Source organism: Hyperolius riggenbachi, chromosome 6 (genome assembly GCF_040937935.1).
Source record: "Hyperolius riggenbachi isolate aHypRig1 chromosome 6, aHypRig1.pri, whole genome shotgun sequence".
Classification (NCBI taxonomy): Eukaryota; Metazoa; Chordata; class Amphibia; order Anura; family Hyperoliidae; genus Hyperolius; species Hyperolius riggenbachi.
Genome location: NC_090651.1, coordinates 15,467,589 through 15,483,156, shown reverse-complemented (window position 1 = coordinate 15,483,156; position 15,568 = coordinate 15,467,589). Strand labels below are relative to the sequence as shown.

Below are 15,568 nucleotides of genomic sequence, written 5' to 3'. Positions count from 1 at the left end.
GCTAGGCAGAGAGGAGACCAGCAGGGCGGGAGCGGCGATCGGATCCAGGGAGGTGAGTAACAGGCTCTGTACAGCAGCGCTTCCCTGCGCGCTAACTCTGCTGCCTAAAGTCCGAGGGGGGAGCATGGAGGGCGGCCCGGGGAGAGGGAGGGAGAGGTCGGGCTGCCCTCCCCGCGGCTCCGGCTCCCCCCTCCGCCATTATGAGGGGGCACCTACCTGGGCAAGCTACCTATCTATCCTATACTGGGGGGCACCTACCTAATCTAACCTGTTTTGGGGGCAGCTACCTATCTATCCTATACTGGGGGGCACCTACCTAATCTAACCTGTACTAGGGGCAGCTACCTATCTATCCTATACTGGGGGGCACCTACCTAATCTAACCTATACTGGGGGCCAGCTACCTATCTATCCTATACTGGGGGGCAGCTACCTATCTAACCTATACTGGGGGGCAGCTACCTATCTAACCTATACTGGAGGGCAGCTACCTATCTAACCTATACTGGGGGGCAGCTACCTAATCTAACCTGTTTTGGGGGCAGCTACCTATCTATCCTATACTGGGGGGCACCTACCTAATCTAACCTGTTTTGGGGCAGCTACCTATCTATCCTATACTGGGGGGGCACCTACCTAATCTAACCTGTACTAGGGGCAGCTACCTATCTATCCTATACTGGGGGGCACCTACCTAATCTAACCTGTTTTGGGGGCAGCTACCTATCTATCCTATACTGGGGGGCAGCTACCTATCTAACCTATACTGGGGGCAGCTACCTATCTATCCTATACTGGGGGGCACCTACCTAATCTAACCTGTTTTGGGGGCAGCTACCTATCTATCCTATACTGGGGGGCACCTACCTAATCTAACCTGTACTAGGGGCAGCTACCTATCTATCCTATACTGGGGGGCACCTACCTAATCTAACCTATACTGGGGGCCAGCTACCTATCTATCCTATACTGGGGGCAGCTACCTATCTAACCTATACTGGGGGGCAGCTACCTATCTAACCTATACTGGGGGGCAGCTACCTATCTAACCTATACTGGGGGGCAGCTACCTATCTATCCTATACTGGGGGGCAGCTACCTATCTAACCTACACTGGGGGGCAGCTACCTATCTAACCTACACTGGGGGGCAGCTACCTATCTATCCTATACTGGGGGGCAGCTACCTATCTAACCTATACTGGGGGGCAGCTACCTATCTAACCTATACTGGGGGGCAGCTACCTATCTAACCTATACTGGGGGGCAGCTACCTATCTATCCTATACTGGGGGGCAGCTACCTATCTAACCTACACTGGGGGGCAGCTACCTATCTATCCTACACTGGGGGGCAGCTACCTATCTAACCTATACTGGGGGCAGCTACCTATCTATCCTATACTGGGGGGCACCTACCTAATCTAACCTGTACTGGGGGCAGCTACCTATCTATCCTATACTGGGGGGCACCTACCTAATCTAACCTGTACTGGGGGGCAGCTGCCAATCTAACCTATACTGGGGGGCAGCTACCTATATAACCTATACTGGGGGCAGCTACCTGTCTATCCTATACTGGGCGGCACCTACCTAATCTAACCTGTACTGGGGGCAGCTACCTATCTATCCTATACTGGGGGGCACCTACCTAATCTAACCTGTACTGGGGGGCAGCTACCTATCTAACCTATACTGGGGGGCAGCTACCTATCTAACCTATACTGGGGGCAGCTACCTATCTATCCTATACTGGGGGGCCCCTACCTAATCTAACCTGTACTGGGGGCAGCTACCTATCTATCCTATACTGGGGGGCACCTACCTAATCTAACCTGTACTGGGGGGCAGCTACCTATCTAACCTATACTGGGGGGCAGCTACCTATCTAACCTATGCTGGGGGGCAGCTACCTGTCTAACCTATGCTGGGGGCAGCTACCTATCTAATCTATACTGGGGGCACCTACCTAATCTAACCTGTACTGGGGGCACCTACCTAATCTAACCTATACTGAAGGGCAGCGACCTAATCTAACCTATACTGGGGGGAAGCTACCTATCTAACCTATACTGGGGACACTTATCTAACCTGTATTGGGGGCACCTACCTACCTAGCTAGCCTATACAGGTGGCAGCTATACTGGCTACCTATACTGGGGGCACCTACCTAACTAACCTATACTGGGGGTACCTACCTATCTAACCTATGCTGGGGCCAACTATACTGGCTACCTATATTGGAGGCACCTACCTAGCTAACCTGTACTGGGGGCACCTACTTATCTAACTTATACCGGGGGGGGGGGGGGGGGGTGCCTGCCTATCTAACATACTGGGGGCAACTATACTGGCTACCTATACTGGAGGCAACTACCTGGCTAACCTATACTGGGGGCAACTTTACTGGCTCACCCATGCCTGGCCACCTATACTCGGGGGGGACCTATAGCTGGTTAGCTATACCGGGGGGGGGGGCGCAATTTTTACACCCTCGCCCTGGGTGCATTTTAGCCTAGAAACTGCACTGTTGCCGCCGGCCTCCGAGTCCGATGACTCTGAGCTCTGCGGCCTCTCCTGTCTCCTCCAATGCTGCATGCTGGTGACGCTGCCTAGTGCCTAAGCCTGCTGATTTGATGGCGGCGGCTGCCGCCCGCTCTGCTGCCCTGGCTGCGGCTGATTGTCACGGTCAGTCACTGAGCAGCGAGCGCCGCCGACGTGTCGATGATGATGATAAGGCTGGCTGGCTGCCGCCGGGCCGGCCGCTCATGTTATGTACAAATATTGGGGGGGGGGGGGCGCCTTTACGATCTTTGCCTCAGGCAGCAGAAAGTCCAGGACCGGCCCTGCCTGGAGTTGCAGTAATGGTCTAATACCCTGCAATATACAGTCTGGTATCCTGTGCTATACAGAGCACTCTGCAGTAGCTGTGAATGGCAGCATTTCCATGCGAGGATGAGAGCGGTCTCCTCTGTCTCCCTGTATGGGCGTTGCAGGCTTCCTGTGGATGCCAGCCTGTGTGGCCCTTTAAGGTCTCTGGTGAGGTTTCTGTTTACAGCAGGCGGGCGGTGGCGTGATGTGGAAACGGACACAAAAATAGCTCTATTCTATGGCTGCATAGAGATGAGCTGGGCCGCTCACAGTCCCGGCAACGGGCCGCATTCTTATAGGGCACACACAATAGCATGACTGTCCAGATGTAAAGCCTGACTGTTGTCTGTATGACGCCATCCCAGAGACGGCTGCTAGAGGAAAGGATGGGAGGAGGGGTGTGTCACTTCTTCCTGCGCCTCAAAGAGCACCTGTCAGATAGTGGCACAGCTGATAGGATGGAGGAGGGGCTGTCACTATCAGTTTAGCCTTCTTCCTGCGCCTCAAAGAGCACCTGTCAGATAGTGGCATAGCGGATAGGATGATAGGAGGGGATGTCACTATCACCGTAGCCGCCTTCCTGCGCCTCAAAGAGCACCTGTCAGATAGTGGCATAGCTGATAGGATGAGAGGAGGGGATGTCACTATCAGCGTAGCCTTCTTCCTGCGCCTCAAAGAGCACCTGTCAGATAGTGGCATAGCTGATAGGATGAGAGGAGGGGATGTCACTATCAGCGTAGCCTTCTTCCTGCGCCTCAAAGAGCACCTGTCAGATAGTGGCATAGCTGATAGGATGAGAGGAGGGGGATGTCACTATCAGCGTAGCCTTCTTCCTGCGCCTCAAAGAGCACCTGTCAGATAGTGGCATAGCTGATAGGATGAGAGGAGGGGATGTCACTATCAGCGTAGCCTTCTTCCTGCACCTCAAAGAGCACCTGTCAGATAGTGGCACAGCTGATAGAATGGGAGGAGAGCTGTCACTATCAGCGCACCCTTCTTCCTGCGCCTCAAAGAGCCCCTGTCAGTGACACAGCTGATCGGATGAGAGGAGGGGCTGTCACTATTGTGCCCACTTCTTCCTGAGCCTCAAAGAGCCCCTGTCAGATAGTGGCATAGCTGATAGGATGAGATGTGACTATCGCACACCCTTCTTCCTGAGCCTCAAAGAGCACCTGTCAGATAGTGGCATAGCTGATAGGATGAGATGTGACTATCGGCACACCATTCTTCCTGAGCCTCAAAGAGCACCTGTCAGATAGTGGCATAGCTGATAGGATGGGAAGTCACTATCGGCACACCCTTCTTCCTGAGCCTCAAAGAGCCCCTGTCAGATAGTGGCATAGCTGATAGGATGAGATGTGACTATCGGCACACCCTTCTTCCTGAGCCTCAAAGAGCACCTGTCAGATAGTGGCATAGCTGATAGGATGGGAAGTCACTATCGGCACACCATTCTTCCTGAGCCTCAAAGAGTACCTGTCAGATAGTGGCACAGCTGAAAGCTACCATTGCCCGATCTCCTGGAGGTCTTTCCCCAGCATGCCCATCGATCATCCGCTAATCTACACCAACCAACCCCTTCCAAGATAGATTTTTCCACCTAAGTGATCAATAGTTATGATAAATTTGGTCAATTTCAATTAAAGGGACCCTGACCAGGTGATAAAAACAGAATTTACACTTACTTGGGGCTTCCTCCAGCCCACCAAAGGCCGCAAGGTCCCCCGGCGTCGTCTTGGCTTCTTCCCTGGTCCTGGCTCCAGGTACAGGACGACTTCGGTCTGAAGTCGCCAGGTCTGCTTCCCGCTTCCATGGATTGCGGCATCACACTAGCCGGCCACGCGTCATCACACCGGTGTCCTGCTCATGTGCGGTTCAATCTTAGAGAACCGCGCAGGACTCTCACGCCAGCCAGCGTAATGCCGCAATCCACAGAAGCAGGAAGCAGACCTGAAGACTTCAGGCTGAAGTCGTCCTGTAACCGGAGCCGTGACCATGACCAGGGAGGGAGCCAGGAGAACAGCAGGGGACCTGGCGGCCTACAGTGGACTTGAGGAAGCCCCATGTAATGGAAAATTCTGCTTTTATCCCTGTTCATGGTTTGGTGACCAATCCACTACAAGATGGTACTCAGAACACTGATGTCCCCATCCTCTATAAGCGGTACCCACTGATGTTCCCATCCTCTATAAGCGGTGCAAACATACCGAACACACACACACAACAGGATCCAGCAAACCCCACCATACACTGCAGATAATTTGAGTTACCTTAAGGCGTTCAATGGCCTCCTCTCCGCCCGGCGTGGACATGATCCTCTCCTGGATACTCGTCACGGAGTTCAGGCCCACCTGGCTACTGAGGGAGCAGGACGAGGGCGAGGAAGCCAGCGAGCCCCATGGAGGCTGTGGAGAAATGCCCAGGCCGTTGGTTTTCATTGGCTAGCAAGTATTTACTCTGCAGGTTCTGGTTATCGTTGATGTCTGACAGAGCAAGGCATGTCACAGAAGGGAGAGCTGAACAGGAAGGGGAAGACAGGGGCAGGAGGAGGAACAAGGAGAGAAGGGAAGAGGAAAAAAAGCAGTGAGACAGGACGGACAGTTCACCAAACGTCACAGCACACAAGATGGCCGACTACAACGGCCAATTAGCGCAGGAAACGAGAAAGTGAGTGCAGAATAAGGATAGTGGGTGAGGAGGAGGGTAATTAGGCTCTGTAAAGTTCCCCCCCCTACAATCAGCACAGATAAAAATTCCATTATTGTTAGGTTGTGCTGCAAAAATTAAGATTACCAGTATTGTTTAGCAACCATTTTTTCTTGAGATAACATCACCCAATAATACCTCTCGGGCACTGGACCAGTATGGTTTAGTAGTGCTGCAAAAATCATTGATCTGTCTTTTATAGTTTTTGAAATATTAAAGTTTTTGTAAAGGTCAAAAGTTCACCCAGCATTTCACAGTGGGGGGAAGGGGGGCGGAGTGAACTTTTGACCTTTATGAAAACTTAAATATCTGAAAAACTATAAAATATTGAATGATGATTTTTGCAGCACAAATGAGCACAAACCCAGCCCTACCCAAAAATATTAGTTTCATATCCGTGCACCATTGTAGGAGTGGCCGAGTGACATCATCCTCTAGAAAAAAAAAATGAATTGCTAATAACTATCAAAAACTAAGTTACAATTGTGGCCAAATTCCACTTTAATATCTTTATTAGATAAAGTTCCGAGAACTTACAATAATTTACCAAACTAAAAAAATCATGTAAATGATATATAATAAGTATTAAATGATGAATATAAAATACATTTTATGGAAATTACCAGCAGATAAAATCTCACATCAGTCAAAATAGGAAGGAGAAGGAGACCATACAGGCTGGAGAGAAGCCGCAAATAGCAGAGGAGTAAAGCCTGTCTCAGTATGGAGCGCAGCCAGGGAGGAAGATTATGGCAGTCGCACCTCCAGTCCTCCGAGGACCTGACTGGCGCCCGTCGTGGTCACATGACCAGTGCCTGGTAAAGAGCTTGAAAGCTTAACATGCAAAGGCTGCCCAGCAGAGCCGCGTATTCCACCCAGCGATGTGTCCAGGATTAAAGCGCGGGCACAGCAGCGGTTATTGTCTCTGCAAAGCTAAAAAGTCCCAGACAGAACCTAATAACGTATAATTACCGTTCCCCACTGACAATAGGAAGTGTGACGCAAGCCTGACTAAACTAGCATGAAAGGTGAGGACTGGACGTAAAAGGCAGGATCGTAAATATACATAATAATCCCCTTGAGGTGGAGATCCTGTGCAGGTGGGATCATCTCTCCTAATATCTGCTATTGTCATATAGACTATTGAAATTTCCTGCACTGTTTCTGCCAGACACGAGCTGCAGACCGGAGTCAGAGTGCCCATGCTGACCCGTCCACTGCCTAAAAACGGCACATGAATGTCATAACTGGACCATAGAGCAATGGAAGGAGGCCTGGTCTGATTGCACACCAGGACCCTCTTTCCCGGCTTTCAGCTGCTGCAGGTTTTACTAAACCTGTGTCGTTTGGTGGTGTGGATAGTGTTTCCCGCTGGATCCCCCATTTCTTCAAAATGACTGGTTGCAAGCAGGGAATGCCTTTTGGTCTATGAAGGTTCCCGCTAGCTCCTCTCAAGTAGACTACCGCCTAAACTTGTTGGTAATAAGTGCTACTGTGAAATCCAGCACATCACCCATTGGTCAGTGGAGCTGTCCATCAAGTTATGGACCACTAAGGAAATGGAAAAATGTTGGGATTGAACTACACATGCCCCTTATATGCTGGTCCACGCCCTTAAGCGATATTTCATCCCTGCTGAACTACTATCGATCCTCTTTAAGTGCTGCAATCATAATCTAGCTTCTCCTAGTATTTAATAAGCAGACATTATCTGTAGAACCAATGAGAGCCGCTGTTCTGTCTGGGATTTTCTATTGTCCCTGTGCAGACATGCAGGATGCAGGCCAAGCTGCAAGGATGGGAACTGAAGCTGATTAAATAAAGATTATTAGTGATATACACACATTTCATTCCAAGGAAACTTTCCTCAATAGAGTCAACTGACAAAGAGACAGGAGAGGGAGGAAACACAAGACGGGATTAAGGTTTAGTATCTGCACACAATTCCTGACAGGAAAAACATTTATGCGGTTGAGGAAGGAATCAGAGAGGATTCTGGGTAAGTCAGTAACTTAAAACTATGGCTCTTGTGTAAAAAGCGTTCCTCTTTCTTTGTATAGCATATTAACATCCTTCTGAAGTACATCAGCCATTCGATTGCCACGTAGGCTGCCAACTTGGTTATTAATTCTGATCCTCTGGCTAGAATACTTTTTAAATTGTTCACCTGGAGCAATCTATGTTTAATTTTCTAATTTGTTCCATGCAGAGGACTCAAAGTGTTATTAATAGTGATTATTGGTGATCCCATGTCCTCCTGGAGACCACCGCTGCTGCTAGGACCCAATTTAAGGTCGCAACTGCGCTCCTCTTCCTACATGAGCACTTCCACACGGCTGCTCCCATGTAGTAGCTTCCTGCGCAGGCATAGCCATACTTGCACAGGTGCAGTACGGCCACAAGAACGACGTTCTAGTCGGATATGCTCCGGGGGTCCACACGTGACAACTGTGTTCTACAAGAAGACACAGGAAGGCTCTGTAGGATCCAGAAGTTTATCTCTTCTTAAGCCTCATACACACACACCTGCCTTAATTAGGCTGAGGCAGGAGATAACGACTGCCTCAGCCGAGATCGGACATGCATATGGCACCCAACGACATGGAACCCCCACGCACGAGATATGGTGAATGGATCTACCCAACCCCATCGACGCCGATCCCACTGTTTGCGCCACTTGCCCGTCGCCTGATGTCACGCATGCGCCCCCCCCCCCCCCCCCGCATAGCAACAGCATTGTGCCCCGGGTACACATTAACACCCGGTAGAGTGAGCTCATCCTTCTTCATTTTGCCGTACTCTCACCCGACATCCCTCCCCATGTTAGTTCCACAGTAATAATGGACGGTGTTGTCTGACAAGCCAAAACAGTGACAGGTATCCTTATTTACTGAATGTGGAAGTATTCACCCTGGCCAATCACAACCCAGCAAAGCTCAAAGTCACCCCCTCTTCCCCCTCAAAAAACTACTTAAATGTAGTCTGATAACCTTGGGTTGAATACCTGTGGGCGGGAGAGACGGGAATGGGGCACTTTTCCCCATATATGAAACATTGCAGGTTTATCAAACTCCACTTACTGTCGATGATGTCGCCCAGGCCTTGCGCCCGCAGCAACTCCTTCAGACGGGCCACTTCATCCTTAAGCTCGCGCACCAGTTTAGCGTTAGGATCTTCATTGATAATGGCGTTACATTTGATCTGTTTTGCGCGATCTGCATACCTGAGAATTTAGCAGATTGAGATCAAATGAATCATCAATATATAACAGAAGGGTGAATCAAAAAACAAAGGCAATTTGAAAAGGATACGTCAAGCACAACAGATAGAAGCTGATGCAGTGCAACACATTTGCAATGGCTTATGGGTAGATCACACTTGGGGTGTGTCTCGCACTCACAATAGGATTAGGCATTTTTGTGACGGGAGTGTTTCAGCTGAAAAGCTCCCGTTAGACTTACCGGTAACGGTATTTCTAGGCGTCATATGCTGGAACCACATCACTGTTACCGAGTGCTAAGAGGAGCTCTAACTCCCTGTCTGACCAAGGTCAATCCACCTTGGAGCGGCAGACAGATGGTTGCCTAGAGAAATTTATGCCTTGATAAAGGGGCCATGTGTGGCTCTGAAAAGTTGGCTTTTTAACATTGCAAGTAACAGTAAAAGATGTTTTTGGGATGTGTCGGCTACCCTTCTTATGGGCCGATCAGACACACACACAGTGCAGCACTGATGATATATGTATGTGTGTGTTTGTCTACACTGAATACATAGCTGCACAAGCAATTTCATTTATAAACGTTTAAATGCAGTTTGATCCTTTTCACCTTAGTGTACTGAGTGTTTCATCGTAGTTGATATCGGCGGGGCTCAGCGCGGCCACCATGGCAGTGCGGGAATTTCCTCCTGAAAGAAAGGAACGGATGCACTGATGAGTGGAGAAAACATTCTGGAAAAGAGCCTGAGGCCTACAGAACAGCTGCGGCAGTCTAGTGGACCAATACCGGTGAAAAGTCAACATTATCAACAACTGAGAGCCAGTGTGAGCCCACTGTGTGCGAGTCCACCCTCGCCATCTGCAGACACACCGCTGAGGAGGAGTGGTCATGGTCACATGATAATCAGGTAATCAGAGCCGGGTTCCTATTGGCTCAGAGCACATACCTAAATTCTCCCTCAGCAGCCAGGTCAGCACGGAATCTCGATAAGGGATAAAATCCGTCTTCTTCTTCTTTTTACTCTGGAAGGGTACAAAATGAAATCACATCACTTATTTGTTTTAGTAAAAGAAGACGATTGAGGTATCTTTAAAATAAAGTCCAACTATTTAAAAAATAAATAAATCAGATTATATGAAGTGTAAAGGAAGGCAAAGTTACTCACCTCAGTAAAGGGAAGCCCCACTCGACCCCCCCCCCCCCCCCCCCGAGTGATCCAGTGCAGGGACCCTCTGAACCCTCTGCGCAGTAACATGGCTTTTAACTCTGTGCATGAGTGGCTTTGCGCTGCTGTGCAGGCGGTCAGTGCACCCGCGCTCGGCCAAGAACGCAAACTTTCAGAGGGTCCCGGTCAGCGGCGGTGGCCTCAATCAGGACAAGGGAAGCCTCTCAAGGATCCACAGCCTTCCCTCTACTGAGTTAATTATCTAACTTTATTCTTTTTAGCAATCACAGGTTTGCTTTAAGAAGAATTTTAGGCAGTTCTGGATAGAATCCTAAGAGACACAGATCTATACATTTTATTTATACAGATTATGATTCCAAGTCTCCCCATTGGGCATCACAGCTGCACCCCGTCAGCTTCATAACTAGCTGATCAGTGATTGCTAAACAGGAGATGTTCTCATGGGAGGAGATTGTGTCATGTGACCTATTAAACAAACGGCAGCTTCTACTCGCTTTCATTGCTATTTCTATAGCACAGTGATCTACAAACGTGGCTCTCCAGCTGTTAAGGAACTACAAGTCCCACAATGCATTTGCCTTTTATGAATCAGGACTGTAGCTGTCAGACTCCCACAATGCATTTGCCTTTATGAATCATGACTGTAGCCGTCAGACTTCCACAATGCATTGTGGGACTTGTAGTTCCATAACAGCTGGAGAACCAAGTTTGCAGATCACTGGGCACAACCTGCTGCTATGGGACAGGCCCCGCAAACTCAGCATCAATGTCAACCTCTGAGGTCCAATGGCTGCAAAGCATGCACTTCCATGTGAGATCTGAGGTGGGTCAGTTTTGTTATGAATGTAGTTTTTTAATTACAAACTGTAGTTTTAAATAACAAAACAGAATTGCTTAAAAACAGAGATATTGTTTCTTCTGTTTTATCCAGCCATATCAATATCTTACAGTTCAAACAAACTACTGATGAAGTCAAATCACAGCTGAACTTGATGACTTCCATGCGGCCTCTCCTAACCACTCTGTTTTGATGAGTCATGCTGTCTTCTCTTTATCTAGAGTAGACAGCATCAGAGTCATCACAAAGAAGGGGTGAAGATTGAGGACAAGGGAGCCAGTAAGTTCCACTGTGACTCAGAGGTCAATCTGAGCTACAGCACTTTCATATGGCTGGATAAGGTGGAAGAGTAAAAAGTAGCATCTGTGTTATTAGACAATTCTTTTTCAGGATTTAAGAGTATGTTCAAATGCATCGATCGGCTTCAGTGTCACTTCAAAAGGGAGTCAATAAATATTTGTAAGTGTATTACACTCCATAGAGTAGGGAAACCAAGAGCCAAATATAGAGTAATAAGCTATACTCACAAAGCAGGGTTACCTCAAAGGCAACCACTGTATAGGCCGGTGGGGAGATTAGACCTGACCTCACTCAGGATTAAGAAGTCGCTCTCCGTAGATGGGGAAAACAGGGAGTAACACCCCTCCACCAGGGGTGGACTTAATACAGTGTAGTATGGATACAGAGGCGCCAAAAGAATAAATGTATCTAAAAACTTTAAAACATGAGAAGGAAGTGGTGGCCTTACCTCCTCCAAGCAGACACAAAAATTGCCAATTGTTTGTCAAATAGAAAAAGTTTATTGACATACTCCGGGGGACAATGCAACACGTTTTGCAGGTTTGAACCTGCTTCATCAGGCAATAATAATGGAGTAATTGCATATGAGGTCAGTAGAGGAGCCAGGCAACCCTTAGCGCCTCTGTATCCATACTATGCTATTACACTCCAGCTGGGTCTATAAGAGTAATGCTGGATACACACCATGCGTTTCCGCGTTCGATGCGTCCGTCGATACGCATCGATTCGATTATTTCCGAGCATTTCCGAACGAATTTCGATGATTTTTAGGTCGATTGCCATGTAAAGTATGGCGAATCGACCTAACGATCCATCGAAGCTTGAATCGGACATGTCGGAAATATTCGAATCGACGCGTATCAACGGACGCATCAAACGCGGAAACACACATGGTGTGTATCCAGCATAAGCCGTATAGTTACTGTGCACAAATTAGATAATCTCCCTCAGAGTTGACTTAACTTCCCTAGATAACAGCTCAAAGTTATAGAAGAGGTCACATCACTGAGAACACAAGACAAGATATAGAGGATCTATGAAATGTAGTGGACATTGCCTGAACTGTACCCTGAACAAGTGTAAAACTGTAGAGCAGTCTCCTGTTCAGTAAGTACAGTTTCCTGCACTGGAAAGACCTACCTTACTGGTGCAGTTATCCTGAGGAAAGCACGGAGGAGAAAGAGAGGAGACTGAGCATATCACAAGAGCATGTATCCATACACAGCATCACAAGAGCATGTATCCATACGCAGCATCACAAGAGCATGTATCCATACAAAGCATCACAGGAGCATGTATCCATACACAGCATCACAAGAGCATGTATCCATACACAGCATCACAAGAGCATGTATCCATACAAAGCATCACAGGAGCATGTATCCATACACAGCATCACAAGAGCATGTATCCATACACAGCATCACAGGAGCATGTATCCATACGCAGCATCACAAGAGCATGCATCCATACACAGCATCACAAGAGCATGTATCCATACACAGCATCACAAGAGCATGTATCCATACGCAGCATCACAGGAGCATGTATCCATACACAGCATCACAGGAGCATGTATCCATACACAGCATCACAGGAGCATGTATCCATACACAGCATCACAGGAGCATGTATACATACGCAGCATCACAAGAGCATGTATCCATACACAGCATCACAAGAGCATGTATCCATACACAGCATCACAGGAGCATGTATCCATACACAGCATCACAGGAGCATGTATCCATACGCAGCATCACAAGAGCATGTATCCATACACAGCATCACAGGAGCATGTATCCATACACAGCATCACAAGAGCATGTATCCATACACAGCATCACAGGAGCATGTATCCATACACAGCATCACAAGAGCATGCATCCATACACAGCATCACAGGAGCATGTATCCATACACAGCATCACAGGAGCATGTATCCATACACAGCATCACAGGAGCATGTATCCATACACAGCATCACAAGAGCATGTATCCATACACAGCATCACAGGAGCATGTATCCATACACAGCATCACAGGAGCATGTATCCATACACAGCATCACAGGAGCATGTATCCGTACACAGCATCACAAGAGCATGTATCCATACAAAGCATCACAGGAGCATGTATCCATACACAGCATCACAAGAGCATGTATCCATACGCAGCATCACAAGAGCATGTATCCATACACAGCATCACAAGAGCATGTATCCATACACAGCATCACAAGAGCATGTATCATACACATCATCACAAGAGCATGTATCCATACACAGCATCACAAGAGCATGTATCCATACTCAGCATCACAGGAGCATGTATCCATACACAGCATCACAGGAGCATGTATCCATACACAGCATCACAGGAGCATGTATCCGTACACAGCATCACAAGAGCATGTATCCATACACAGCATCACAGGAGCATGTATCCATACGCAGCATCACAAGAGCATGTATCCATACACAGCATCACAAGAGCATGTATACATACGCAGCATCACAAGAGCATGTATCCATACACAGCATCACAAGAGCATGCATCCATACACAGCATCACAAGAGCATGTATCCATACACAGCATCACAGGAGCATGTATCCATACACAGCATCACAAGAGCATGTATCCATACGCAGCATCACAAGAGCATGTATCCATACACAGCATCACAGGAGCATGTATCCATACGCAGCATCACAAGAGCATGTATCCATACGCAGCATCACAAGAGCATGTATACATACGCAGCATCACAAGAGCATGTATCCATACACAGCATCACAAGAGCATGTATCCACACACCGCATCACAAGAGCATGTATCCATACGCAGCATCACAAGAGCATGTATCCATACGCAGCATCACAAGAGCATGTATCCATACACAGCATCACAGGAGCATGTATCCATACGCAGCATCACAAGAGCATGTATCCATACGCAGCATCACAAGAGCATGTATCCATACACAGCATCACAGGAGCATGTATCCATACGCAGCATCACAAGAGCATGTATCCATACACAGCATCACAAGAGCATGTATCCATACACAGCATCACAAGAGCATGTATCCATACACAGCATCACAAGAGCATGTATCCATACACAGCATCACAAGAGCATGTATCCATACACAGCATCACAGGAGCATGTATCCATACACAGCATCACAGGAGCATGTATCCATACACAGCATCACAGGAGCATGTATCCATACACAGCATCACAAGAGCATGTATCCATACACAGCATCACAGGAGCATGTATCCATACACAGCATCACAAGAGCATGCATCCATACACAGCATCACAGGAGCATGTATCCATACACAGCATCACAGGAGCATGTATCCATACACAGCATCACAGGAGCATGTATCCATACACAGCATCACAAGAGCATGTATCCATACACAGCATCACAAGAGCATGTATCCATACGCAGCATCACAGGAGCATGTATCCATACACAGCATCACAAGAGCATGTATCCATACACAGCATCACAGGAGCATGTATCATACACAGCATCACAGGAGCATGTATCCATACACAGCATCACAAGAGCATGTATCCATACACAGCATCACAAGAGCATGTATCCATACACAGCATCACAGGAGCATGTATCCATACACAGCATCACAGGAGCATGTATCCATACACAGCATCACAGGAGCATGTATCCATACACAGCATCACAAGAGCATGTATCCATACACAGCATCACAGGAGCATGTATCCATACGCAGCATCACAAGAGCATGTATCCATACACAGCATCACAAGAGCATGTATCCATACACAGCATCACAAGAGCATGTATCCATACACAGCATCACAAGAGCATGTATCCATACACAGCATCACAGGAGCATGTATCCATACACAGCATCACAGGAGCATGTATCCATACACAGCATCACAAGAGCATGTATCCATACACAGCATCACAGGAGCATGTATCCATACGCAGCATCACAAGAGCATGTATCCATACACAGCATCACAAGAGCATGTATCCATACACAGCATCACAAGAGCATGTATCCATACACAGCATCACAAGAGCATGTATCATACACAGCATCACAGGAGCATGTATCCATACACAGCATCACAAGAGCATGTATACATACGCAGCATCACAAGAGCATGTATCATACACAGCATCACAGGAGCATGTATCCATACACAGCATCACAAGAGCATGTATCCATACACAGCATCACAAGAGCATGTATCCATACACAGCATCACAAGAGCATGTATCCATACACAGCATCACAGGAGCATGTATCCATACACAGCATCACAAGAGCATGTATCCATACACAGCATCACAAGAGCATGTATCCATACACAGCATCACAGGAGCATGTATCCATACACAGCATCACAAGAGCATGTATCATACACAGCATCACAGGAG

The 15,568-nt window shown here is 47.8% G+C and overlaps 1 protein-coding gene across 1 annotated transcript in view; it reads right to left on the bottom strand.

Moving 5' to 3' along the window:
* Positions 1–15,568, bottom strand: part of KIF1B (kinesin family member 1B) — a 271,664-nt gene that overhangs the window by 117,487 nt on the left and 138,609 nt on the right. The window contains 6 exon segments of the mRNA XM_068238866.1: positions 5,140–5,265; positions 5,267–5,385; positions 8,656–8,798; positions 9,403–9,481; positions 9,740–9,815; positions 12,258–12,275. Of these exon segments, the coding sequence (XP_068094967.1) occupies positions 5,140–5,265; positions 5,267–5,385; positions 8,656–8,798; positions 9,403–9,481; positions 9,740–9,815; positions 12,258–12,275 (561 nt within the window).